Source organism: Elaeis guineensis, chromosome 4 (assembly GCF_000442705.2).
Source record: "Elaeis guineensis isolate ETL-2024a chromosome 4, EG11, whole genome shotgun sequence".
Classification (NCBI taxonomy): Eukaryota; Viridiplantae; Streptophyta; class Magnoliopsida; order Arecales; family Arecaceae; genus Elaeis; species Elaeis guineensis.
Window position 1 is genome coordinate 67,754,633 of NC_025996.2, and position 12,836 is coordinate 67,767,468.

General features: G+C 32.9%; 1 protein-coding gene across 1 annotated transcript; it reads right to left on the reverse strand.

Moving 5' to 3' along the window:
* Positions 1-6,482: 6,482 nt before the first annotated feature.
* LOC105035307 (ATP-dependent Clp protease adapter protein CLPS2, chloroplastic) lies at positions 6,483-6,921 on the reverse strand (the record flags this gene model as incomplete). The annotated part of the gene is given in 1 exon segment (XM_073256623.1): positions 6,483-6,921. A coding segment is annotated over 1 exon segment (272 nt), but the record flags the coding sequence as incomplete, so codon positions are not given.
* Between the last annotated feature and the right edge of the window lie 5,915 nt (positions 6,922-12,836).

Sequence of the window (12,836 nt, forward strand, 5' to 3'; positions counted from 1 at the left end):
TCCCAGATCAATATGAAACCTGATTCTGTGCCAGGTTGAAGCATAATATCGGTCTTAACAAGAAATTTATATTATTAAAACTGTCACATATGGAAATCATGCTGGAGGCATAGGCAAAGCTGGGAAGGTCAGCTTTGTATTATTAAAACTATCATAACCCCTCAAATTTTACCGTAAGTTGGGCAACAACTTTCACCCCTCTCTCTCTCTCTCTCTCTCTCTCTCTCTCATTCTTTCTCTTGTTTAGATCAAAAGATGTGGATCATATGGCTTGGATCATACAGTTGAATAATTTAAAATATGGCTTTGATATGGATAATAGGAGACCTATTCTGGCAAAAACCAAGCATGAACCTTGCTCTATAGTAGCTTTTGTGAATTTAATCATCAATTTGTCACTATAAAAAACTTGATAAAGTTGCAGTTCAAAATGCTGTCATTTGGCCAAAACGTTGACACCATTATGATGCCCAATTCATACATTTTTCTCATGGCCTGACTGGAAGGAAAAAGCCAAGTCATCAATAGAATATATCCTAAATCCAAACCAGCTGACAGTGCGGACCTGCATGAAAGTGGACAGTTTAGGACCACAACCCAACTGAAATACTAGTTTGGATCCTCACAAATCCAGTCCAGCCCAACTCACTACAGTCCTAGAAACTACTAGGTTATACTGATGGTTGGAGAGGTCTTAGGCAAGGATATTCTTGCCATTTGTTCTTGTTCAGAAAGCCCTTCATAGATGGAAGAATCAATTAGAGGATATTGGATTGTGGAAAGTTTGATCTGACCAAGGGAAACTTCATACTAGTCAATATAGTCTATGCTAATTACAGTTGGGTAACCATTATAGCATCTCTTGATTAACGTAGGAAGAGTCACCAAATTATGGACAGAGTTAAAAGGTTTATGGGGCTTGATGTATTTTTTGAGAAATCATAATCAAATTTTCTGTCCGTGTATGATAGTCTGGAGAAAGTGATCAAGCGTGTGCCAAAATCATTAAGGGGTGTCCAAGTTGGAAATATCTAGGCATGCCAACAAGAGGAAAGAAGCTGCAAATAAGTGTCTTAGGCATGTCAATAGACCAGGTTCTCAGAAAATTAGCTGGATGAAAGAATGTGCTTTCATCTAGTGCAAGAAATCAGGTGCTTGTCCACTCTGTGTTGCAAATATTGCCAATCAATTCCATGCCAGATATTAATCTTCCAATTTGTATATTCAAAATAAATAAATATAGAATGCATAGTTTCTGGTGGTCTGGGAAGAAAATGGCTAAGTCAAATATTATGGTTTCCTAACAAGTTGGATGGGTTGGGACTGATAAATCTTGAAGCCGTACAAAATGCTTTGACAATGAAACCAGCTGGAGAGCTTAAAGAGAGCTTACGAACAAAGATGTCAAAGCTAAATACGGATGGAACGGGTTGGTCTAAACTGCAAACCCTGATAAAAGCATTCAGATTTACAGAGAAGCATTTGCAGGGTTTCTTCATAATTGAAGCAAGGTTTAGGATACATTTCAGTAAGAGGAAACAACATCATATTTGTCCAGATTGTTGACCCTTTGATTTACCATCAATTGTGAAGGTCAATGTGCGGGAGGAGCTACTAATGTTCGGTAGCAAGAAAGATAATAAGGATGTACTGAATGTTATTCTAAGTGCTACCTAAATTTATCATGGCCTCCAAGAAAAGGTACCAGGTATACTGTTGAGGGTGGTTGATGAATAAGCAATAAGAATCTTCCATTTGAGTGGAAAAGTGACTGGCAATATGCTTATAACTATTTGATTATACAAATGCCAAACAGAAGAGAATAGTTGTACCAGGGCAGGCAAGGTCTTAAGCACTTAAAATAAAGATGAATCATTCAAAGACTAACAGCAGTTTGGCCTTGAAAATGCAGGTTAAGGCTGATTCAAAGGTGTAGTAGAAATCAAGTGCCAGATCAACAACAAACAGCACTTTTTGAATGGAGATGTCAAAAAACAGAGGTTTGAGATAGATAAAGAGGTACTGGTTCGTTTGCTCTACATCTGAATGAATGTAGTTGGATAGTTACAATGCTAAGTTTGTTAGAATGCATTGCTAAATGAAAAACATAGTTACCCAGTGAGAAAAATGTTTAAAGCTAGGAAAAATTCAGTGGTTCACTATATTATATCCTAAATCAGAGCCAACCAAGCTGAAGTCCATGATTGAAAATTGTAAAGGTTTTAATCCTTCTAATACATCCATCCCAACTTGCTTAGAGAGGTGCTAGAAAAGGTCCCTTATTTTCCCTCTTTCTAAATTGTTGCTCCAAAAGTCCATTATAGATGGCAGAATTGAGTAGACAGTATCGAGATTAAAAAAAGGTTAATTTGTTCGAAGGAAATTTCATGCTAATCAAATTATTTATGCTATGAATGTTGATAAATAATAAAGCATCTCCTGATGAATGTAGAAAGATGAACCAAATTATGGACAAGTATAGATGGCATGCGGGGCAAGGTATAAATTTTGAGAAATCTTAGATCATTTTTTTTCCATTTTATGCCTGAAGAAAGTTCTCAAGCATGTGCTAAAGTAAGAAGGAAAGTTTAATTTGGAAGTAAATGAATGGAAAGAGGCCAAAAATATGTGTTTGAACATATCCATAGAGTAGATTTTAAGAAAACTCCAATGGATGGAAAAATGCATATTTATCATGCTTGTCCAATCTATATTGCAATTATCAATGATCAATATCATGTCTGCTGCTCTGGTTCCAACTGCTATGTGTAAAAGATGTAAACAAAGAATGCATATTTTTTTGTTGATTCGGAAGAAAATTGCCAGGGAAAAGTTAAAAAAAACTTGCTGCCAGAAGAAGTTGCAAGGCTGGGATGACCGAATCTTCAAGGCACAAAAAAATGCTTACAGAATTAAACCAGCTGGTGATATTAAAGCCAGATTATGAAATAAAAGTTGTATAGATGGAATGGTTGTCAATCCAGATCAAAGAATTCAGTAGTTGGGAGAAGTATTTGTAAGTTCCTAAAGAAAGCTGCATTTAAGAATTACTCCAGTAGAGAAAACAAAACCACTCTTTGTCAAGATTGTTCACTCAAGAATGTAATATTAACTATAAGGTCAGTATGGAAGAAGACCTGCTGACAGCTAATAGTTTAATAAGTACAGAAGTGAGCAGAACATTAGTTTAGTTGCCACTTACTTTATTCATTGGCTCCAGAGAAAAATATTTTGCATACTGTTGAATGTTGCTGGTTGATGAAAAACAAATATCAAATTTCCACTTGGGTTGAAAAGTAGCTGCTGATCTGCTTCAAACCATTTGGCTAATAGGAGGTCGAACTAAAGTGAAGAAGCCTTGATAAAATTTTGGAGAGTGCCAGTTTGGCCAACCATGAGGTGCTTCTTACAAAAGCTGAATCATAAGATGGCTCTAAGAGCACTTTTGGTTTGGAAATGCAGATTAATGATGATTCAAAGGTGTAGTATGAAGAAACAATGGAACATCTTTTTATACGTAAAAGTTAAAAGTAAAAGGGTTTGTGTAGATTGAGATATGGCTACAATAAATTGGTTCACTCAAAATCTGAATGAATGCTGTTGGACTATTGAAATGCCAAATTCATTAGAAAGTATTGTCTACAGGAAAAGCATATTTAGTTATATAATGAAGTAAATATGGAAAGGTAGGATCATAGTAATGCATATGTGTAAAAGGTCGCAGTTTAGGAGGAACAATCTTCTGCAGTCTGGCTTCACATAAAATTTCCAAATTGGGTATGATTACGACCACTATAATTCAGCTTTTCAAAAGGTAAGAGATGTTTCTAAAAGCCCTGCTAAGGCTGGTGCCTTTTTGCTAGTTGTTTGCTAGTTTCCTAATAAGTGAAAGAGGTGAATTCATTTTGGCTAATGTTGATGGGAATAACATAGAATTGATTCAGAAAATTAAAGTGCTGGTCTTGCACTCTTACTAAAAGGATTTTAAAAATGTTTTTTACATAAATTATAGAAGGATCTTATTCAAGGTTGATGCACAAGGATTGTCAGTTATTTTAATAAAAGAACTGTTTGTCTGATATAATGCTGAATGAGGCATATTGGAATGTTGAGCTTTTCTGATAAAGCAACTGTGCAATATTTTCCAAGGAGCAACAACACCAGCACATGTCGATTAGTGAAGGTGGGAGGTTCTCCAATATGCATATAGCAGCAGAATGGTATCCTTTAAGGAGCAAGCAGTCAAAATGATGGTCAAATATATCTTGCACAAACAACTGACTCATACAACAGTTCTAGCAGGAGCAAAATTGAGTTACTATAAAATTCTTAAACTATCTTGGAACTTTAAAAAAAAAATAAAAAATCTTCCTCGAATTTATCACAATTTCAGAAATAATATGCAGTTTCAAGTTCAATGCATCTTTTAAATTTTGTTCAGTTTTAGCACACTTTCATGATGTTTATAATATATTTGGATTTATTAATATCATTTCTCCTGTTATTTCTGAATGAGATATTTTTGTGCATGCCAACTTAATCCCATAATCTGCTTAATACAGTACTTCCGATGAAATTCTCCACTCCAAATTTTGCTGAACACCACACCTTGAATTGAGATCCCGTTGGTGCCTGCCAATCAAGTATTCATAACACCATACATTCACCATTTTTTGTAACATATCTAATAGATCCATTCAATGATTTGCACATGCATTTTTCCTTCTTCCTTTTGTATAATTAGTAGGTTAGCATAATACACCCTCAACCTTCCAGTGATATTATTCCTTTTCCATTTTTGATGTTTCTTATTTTCATTTTTCAAATTTTCATCTATTTTTCTATTAAATGCCTCTCAATTTTGGAAAGAAATCAAAGGATAGGCTGAATAATTTGGAAAAAGCATCTCTAAATGCTCTGTACATGTATGGCATTTTGCATAAATATGTATGCTATTAACTTAAAGCCTCTTATAATTTTATTTTTTTCCCAAATTTTGCAAGTTTGAACAATTGTAAGTTTTGAACCCTCCAAGTTAACTACATTTTCAAAGTATTTCATTAGTACCAACAGTGAAAACTAGACGTAGCATGAAGGAAGAAGGAATGGTGCTCATGAAGACATCAAATCTTTAAATGGTCATCTAGACATCTTAGCTAGCAAAAGAGCAACTCAATATTTCATTATTTTCATAACAGATTACCATATCTTCTGTTCTCCATGAAAATATTCCATTAACGTAATATGAAATTGATCTATCTTTCAAGGATTGTGGTTTGCATAGCCAAAGATTGTAATGCACAGCAACCAACAAGTATAGAACTATGATCTCTATAATGAGTATCCTATTTCTGCAATTGTTAGCCTGAAACAGTCACTTAAGCTTCGCAAGATATTGCTATTCAACCTTACAAAGTTACCATGAACATGATGAATGGCAACTACTGACTATCCCGAACAATTCTCTGTTTTGCATGAAGTTATAAGCAATCATATAATTCCAAAGTCAGACCTTTGTATGACGTTCAGTTTGCTGAATCATCTACAACTACCTAAGTTCGAGCAATAAGGTGTTAAGAAGAATATATGAGATGGAAACTTCTATGAAATATCTCACAAAGAGCATATCATATATTTGTGGTATTTGATTTTTATTCAAATTGGGCCTTTAGCAAAATCAATAACCTCATGTTAAATATCATCACAAAGCTGCTAACCTGTAAACAACTAAAATTTTAGCTGATATCACAAAAGAGACCGTAAAGCATGGCAAAAAGAAGAACATAAGCAAGGAAATCCCAGACATAAAGCTGAAGGACATCGTCAATAGCCATCGCTATCTCAAGTAAGGGTGTGCACCAGATGAATAAAAACTCACTCATCAAGTAAAGGAAGAATAAGAAAGAAAACATGGAAGTCTAAAGAGTAAAATCTAATGAGAAAATATCATCGCAATAACCAAGTTAGAGCCATAATCACAGTCTGACTTGATACAGAATCCACGTTTGGAACAAAGAAATTATAATCTACAAAATCAGAGTTACATAAGGTTTAATAATTAAACAATAGTAACACTATGTTTATGTTCCACAATTTTTGTTATCGTTTGGAACAGGAATTGTGATCATGTCAACTATCAAGAAGAAGAAGGAAGAAGGAAAAATGAGCAGAGGAAATGCCAAATTTTTATCACTACATTTCATTTAGAACTAATTCTTTACTCAGTTTTCTACATAAATATCACAAAGAAAAGGGAAAAAAAAGGAAGAAGAAAATGTGCCGCAAAATATGTTATCACTGAACGCTTTAAATCATCTAGTACATTCAAATTTCCAGTCCCTCAAAAAATTAAAAAAAAAAAGGAATAGCCTGATGGAAAAACCACGAGCCGAAAGAACATATATGCCCAAGTTTTGAAATTATCAGAATAGAGAAATAACACATACAAATGGGCATAACAAGAATAAATAAGAAAAACTGAACCTTCTTGAACTTGAGGAAGGGGATCGAACTGCGACTGGTCAAAATTAGGTCGCTCCAGGAGACCACTCCCACTTCTCAGAGATCCCAAACTGTGACTCCCGAAGACCAACGCCGTCGTCGCCCTTTCCCAGTTCTTTTCCAAAGTTAGGGGCCGAATTCTCGCCGGCTTGGACGGCTCGGAGGCCACCGAGAAGGTCCGGGGTCGAGGAGGAACAGAGGGAATGGATGGCTTGAGGATGGGGACCGCCCCCGCTCTGATGGTGATCGCCATTAGAGGAGAGAGAAGGGAAGCAAGGGGTTTTGGGGTTTCAGAAAGAAGAAAGATAAGTTGTAGAAATTAGGGTTTTCTTGGACAGTGTACTGGAGGTTTCCTTTGAGAACGGGAGGACAGCGGGAGGGAAGAGGCTTGACCGTGGATAACGGGAGGGTCCACAAATTTTTGATGATGGAACTTCTGCGATTGCAGCCTGGACAAAGCATCAGTTTGGTACGTGCGGGAACTTACTTTTAACCGCTGGATTTTGCCCGAATTTCATATACATTTCATGCATTTTACTTTTTTTTAAATAAATCTGATGCATTAAATTAAACTAAATATGAATATATAGATCTGTGGGAATCAGAAAATATATGTTAAATAAATCAAAAAATTCTACAAAATTGATCCTACATGATCAAGTGATCAATTATTATTCAAATATTTATAGTTAATTCAAATTCAACATATTATAATATTAAAAATAATGAATAATATATACATGTTATAGACTCAATTATAATAATTATACCAGAAACTTAACGAAGAATAGCATTACCAAATAATCACTCAATATTCTATCTTGATGGAGTTAAAATCTTAAATAAATAAAAATTAATAATATTTTTTTTTTTTAACTTATCAATACAAATGAGCCGTGAAAGACTTGCAAGTCTCACTGAGCTTTTTATCATTGTAATTGATTTTTATATTTTTTTAAAATATAAATTACATAAATATCTACATAAAGTTATTATTTATATATATATTTTTATAAAAAAAAATTTAAATATCTATCTATAAGAATATTTTATTTTTTTTAATTTTAAATTATTTATTTCTAATGAAATTAGATGGTATAAGTGCATATGTAAAAAAAAATGTAGGAAAAATAAATATTTTATGATAATATACATATAAATAAAAATTTTATAAAAATATTTGTATAATTTTTATATTTAAAAAGATATATATGTAAAAAAAATTTAAAAAATAAATAAAAAAAAAGTACCTTAGCAATCATCTTATTTAAATTTATATGCATGGACACATTATGACCTATTAGGTAAAGAATTTGAGCATTCAACATTGATTAACTGAATATGAATTTCCTGGTAATGATACATTAATATGTTGCTAATTGCTATATTTTCATGAAATCAGTACCACTATCTGTCATTTAAATAATTTTATATTGGTTTCTAAGATATTCTTATTGAGCTACTTAGCCCATTTCTTTTATTTTTTTGTTTAGAGCCATCTGAATATTTAGTACCTTGCTGGGATTTGGAGTTTTTGGTGAGAGATAGAATAGATAGAATATGTTTGAATATTTTATTTTTAAATATATAGAATTGTTGGAACAATATTTAAAAAATTAGATGTAATTTAAGAACATTAATAAAAATTTTAATTGTAAAAATTATAAATAATTTATAAAAAATTTAAAAATAAATAAAGATCAAATCTAGAAGCGTCTTGAACACTGTCCTAAAATATATTTTCGTCTCTCATGCAGAAATATCTAAAAAAATTATTTCAAGATACGATGGGGATCTTTCACCTGTAAGAAAGAAATTGATGAATTCTTTTAGCATTCAAAAAAATAATTAAAGAGAAAATATTAGAAGAAAAAAAGGAGAAAGATTTGGATAAAATATCCAAAATCAGATCTCAAATAGTCTTTTTATAACCATCCAATATGACTGTTTATGATCGTTTGTGACCGTTATGATCGTTAAAATATTTATTGACCCATTAACATCTTTAATAAAGAGTCCAACACTCAAAATCTTTAATGCAAAGTCTAACGGTCAAAAAATAAAAATAAGATTAAATATGCATGATCGTTGATAATTAGGAGCCCAATGGTCAGAAATTAAAATAATGATAAAAAAATTAAAATATTTAAAAAATAAAATTAAATAAAATTTTGAGTTTTCTTTTTGGATTCTCTCCCACAATCCCCCACAAAGCTTAAAATTTTTTTCAAAAAATTATAAAATTAAATAACATAAATTTTTGGATGCTTATACTATACAATGGGTAAGGTGACTTAATCTTTCTTAGTGTAAATAGTTTTTGTCACGCCCCCGACCCGAGATTTTGAATCGAAGGTCATGGCAACCGCCGCATACTCATAGAAAACTCTTCCCATAAGCATGCAAGGCATCTTATCATACTATCCTAAAACAACAGCGGAATAATTAGTCAATAATTTAAATCTAAAATATAACGACCTAAATTTTTTTCTTTAATATCTCAATAAATTCAATAACGATTCAAAGGCTTTGCATCAAATTCAATAAGCCTTTCAACCTAAAATAAAAGTATGAAGATTCTGCTTCTGATCACTCTTCCATTCATATCTTGTATCATCTTAATTCTTCAACATCTGTAAAAACAGTAAAATAGGAGGTAATGAGCTAGACAGTCCAGTAAGCAACGATCACTTCTCAACAGATTTCATCAGGCATATAAGTAAATAATCATTTATAGAAAATAAGCATATAGAGTTCATCAATTCGAAATCAATTTCAATTATGCAATATAATTCATGCCAAACTCATTTCTTTTTCGAAATTTCAAGTTTCTTTCGGGATTTCAATTTCTTTTGTTCTTCAATTTCTTTTCGTCAACCATGAGCTATGACCACATTTTTCCCGTGGCAGGGTCATAATACCGCGTATCTGCTTGCGGTAGGCTGCGAATCATCTGGCAGCCATGTCCTTTGGAACCGCTGGTCTCGCTGGCGGTTTGTCGCTGGTCTCTCTGGCGACATGTCGCTGGTCTCGCTGGCGACATAAACCCTCAGGACAATCAATTGCCAACGTATATGCCCCCATTGGCGGGGTCCTTTACATAGTCAGGTTGTCAATTCATAATGTTTCTTATATCATAATTCTTCATAAATCATGTTTCATATTCTAATTTCGATAATAAAACATATAATCATGTAGTATCGAAATCAATCAATATAATGCATCATGAAATCAATATGTTCAATCATGTTTCATCATAACATTTCAAATAAGATATTTTCATAACAAAATACCATTCATCCAATTCATGCATCGTTTCACAAATCATGTCAGAAGAATACATTATAATTTGCCGATAAATCTAGAAAAAGTGAAACATTACTTACCTCGAACGCACTCCAATAAATCCACATAGTTCTATAAATTTTCTTCCAAAAAATTCTGTTCGTAGATCATATCGCAATATTTCATGATCAAACATCCACAATCCTATACAGAATCAATTTCAATAATTAGAAAGAATACGAATACCATATTTCAACGTTTAGATGGATCCGATCATCTAATTTTATCTAATCAAAATCTAATTAGGACCTAAATGATCCAAAGTTTGACTATCAGATCAAATCGGATTCGAAGTGATAGGACCGAGGTTTCTTCATCGATTTCATAAAATCAAGTAGAGAAAGAAAATCAGAGGAGAGAGAATTCATGAGGTACAATTCGAATTGATCAGATGACACAATCCAACATTACGATTGATCCAATATCTCGATTGGTGAAATCAACATGATCAAATTAAATCATGGCTAGATCGGAATCATGGATGATCAAATCTAAAGATTCATGGTCTGATTAAGGTGGGTGCCAGTACGCTGTCTGACAATCATGGATCAGGGTTCTTCATTAGAATCAGATCAGACTTATTAAAAAAATTTCTTCATTCACTAACCTTTTTTAGAGAGAGAATCAATCAAGAGAGAGAATATTTTAGAGAGAGAAAATTCTAGAGAGAGAAAATTCTAGAGAGAGAAAACTCATCTTGAATTCTTCAGACAATATGATTCAACAAATTCTGATCGATTAGATCAAATCATGCTGAAATTATCATGTGGACAATTCAATAAAATCATGAGAAATAAAATCTAAAAATATCTGACCTGATCAAAGTGGACGTCGGTGTACCGTCCGACGATCACGGATCAAAAATCCATCATGAGGATCATTTAAATTCATCATCATTCTTCTCAAAATTTTAAAAATCTTAAGAGAGAGAAATAATCTAGAGAGAGGATTCTAGAGAGAGAAAGTAGAGAGAGAAAGTCCAATTCTAGAGAGAGAAAATACTAGTTCAGGCTGAAGAGAGAGAGAGAAGAAAGAGAAACTCTCTTTCTCATATTTTATTATTTATCTCATTATTAATTAATTTTATTTTTCTCTTTCTTCTTTTCTTTCTTTCTCTTTTTTTTTTTCTTCATGGAAGAGAGAGGAGAGAAAATCCTATTTATTATTATTATATTATTATTATTATTTTTTTTTTCTTTCTTTTTTTTTTTTTTTTCTTTTTCTTTTTCTTTTCTTTTTTTTCTTTTTTTTTCTTTTTCTTTTCTTTTCCTTCTTCTTTTCTTTTTCTTTTTCTTTTCCTTCTTCTTCTTCTTCTTTTCTTCTTCTCCCGTGGACTTATTTTGGGCTGAAACAGGGGACCTCACGGTCCCCTCGTTGGGTGGCCGGCCGGCGGCGTGGTCGGCGTGAGACGGCCGTCGGCAGGAGGAGAGGCGATCCGCGGTAAGAGGAGGCCAAACCGGTGGTCGACAGTGACCACCGGCGATGGAAAAATGGCAAAAAAAGAAGATTTTTCCCAATAAAATCTGGCGACTTCAGTCGCCGGCGAGCGTGCACATCGGCACGGGAAGGAAGGGGGAGGAGAGAGGAAGGGGAGGAAGCTTACCTCCGATGCCGGCGAGGTTTTTCCGGCGAGAAATTGGATGGCACAAGGACGGGTCTCCGTGAGGAAATTTTCGACGATTGCCGCCGTTTTGCCCCGGGATTCTTTGGTAGGAAGAAGGGAGAAGGGTCTCCCCTTTAAATAGAACCAAAGGAGAGGAGTTTGACTCCTCTCCGGTGAGCTTTCCGACTCCGATTAGGAGCCGGTCGGGAGAAGAAGACTCCCTGTGGGAGTCTTCATCAAATTTTTTTTTTTTGTTTGGGCTGCTGGGCTATCACATTCTTCCCCTCTAAAAGAAATTTCGTCCTCGAAATTTTTTTTTTACCTGAGTCTTCATAGTTTCTTACTTGAATCTCATCCACAAATATTCTAATTCTTGATATAAATTCATTCTTAAATCATTTCATAAGAAAAAAAATCGGTACATCCAATATCTATCTGAAACGGAACCTTCATTTTCTTATTTATCAAGATCCACGTCTCAAAGATTTTCAATATTTCAAGATTTCGAAATTATGATCTCATTTTCTGTAAAAATTAATGTTCAATATCTCATGACTCAAATTAAAATCAAATCTATCTCTTGTAGGTAGAAGAAAATCAATGTCTCTATTTTTGCATAAGAACTTCATTCGTCATCATTCATTTATTTATTTATTTATTTTAAAATATTAACCACTCTTAATTTCAACCCATCATAAGATAGGAAAACATACTTCTATGAATCATATGATGACATCCCAATCAATCAAAATTCAAAAATATTTTCTCTTATTCGTACTTTCAAAGGTTGAAGATTTATCATTTCAATCTCATTCTCGAGCTTTTGATATTTTAATTCTCGATACAACTTCATCATTAAGTTATTTCATAAAGATCAATATCACCATTGTTGATTGAATCAATATCACTATTTCTAGTCATCAAAATTTTCTTACTCAAACCCTCAAACTCTTAAATATTCTATTTCTTGAAGCAAATTTTATCATTAAGTCATTCCATAATAAAAATCAATAACTCAAAAATTGATCTAAATCAAAACTATATTTTTCTTATAATCAAAATCAATGTCTCTATTCTAAGTAAGTATATCAATTTTCTTTATCTAAACATTAGCAACTCTTAATTAATCGATTCATTATCAAATTAAATTATAAATAACTCCAATCCATCTTTTATAAAACAATCATCAATATCAATAGATAACCTCAATCTTTTCCATTCAGTCAGAGAAATAATAATGATCAAAAGAGTTCAAACTTCAAATTTCATTATACCCTGGAGATAAATATTTGAGTATAATAATCTAAGATCAAAATCATCATTCGATAAACAATCTCAAGTTCTTCCTAGTAATTAGAGAATTATAAAATTTAATTCTAGGATAGAA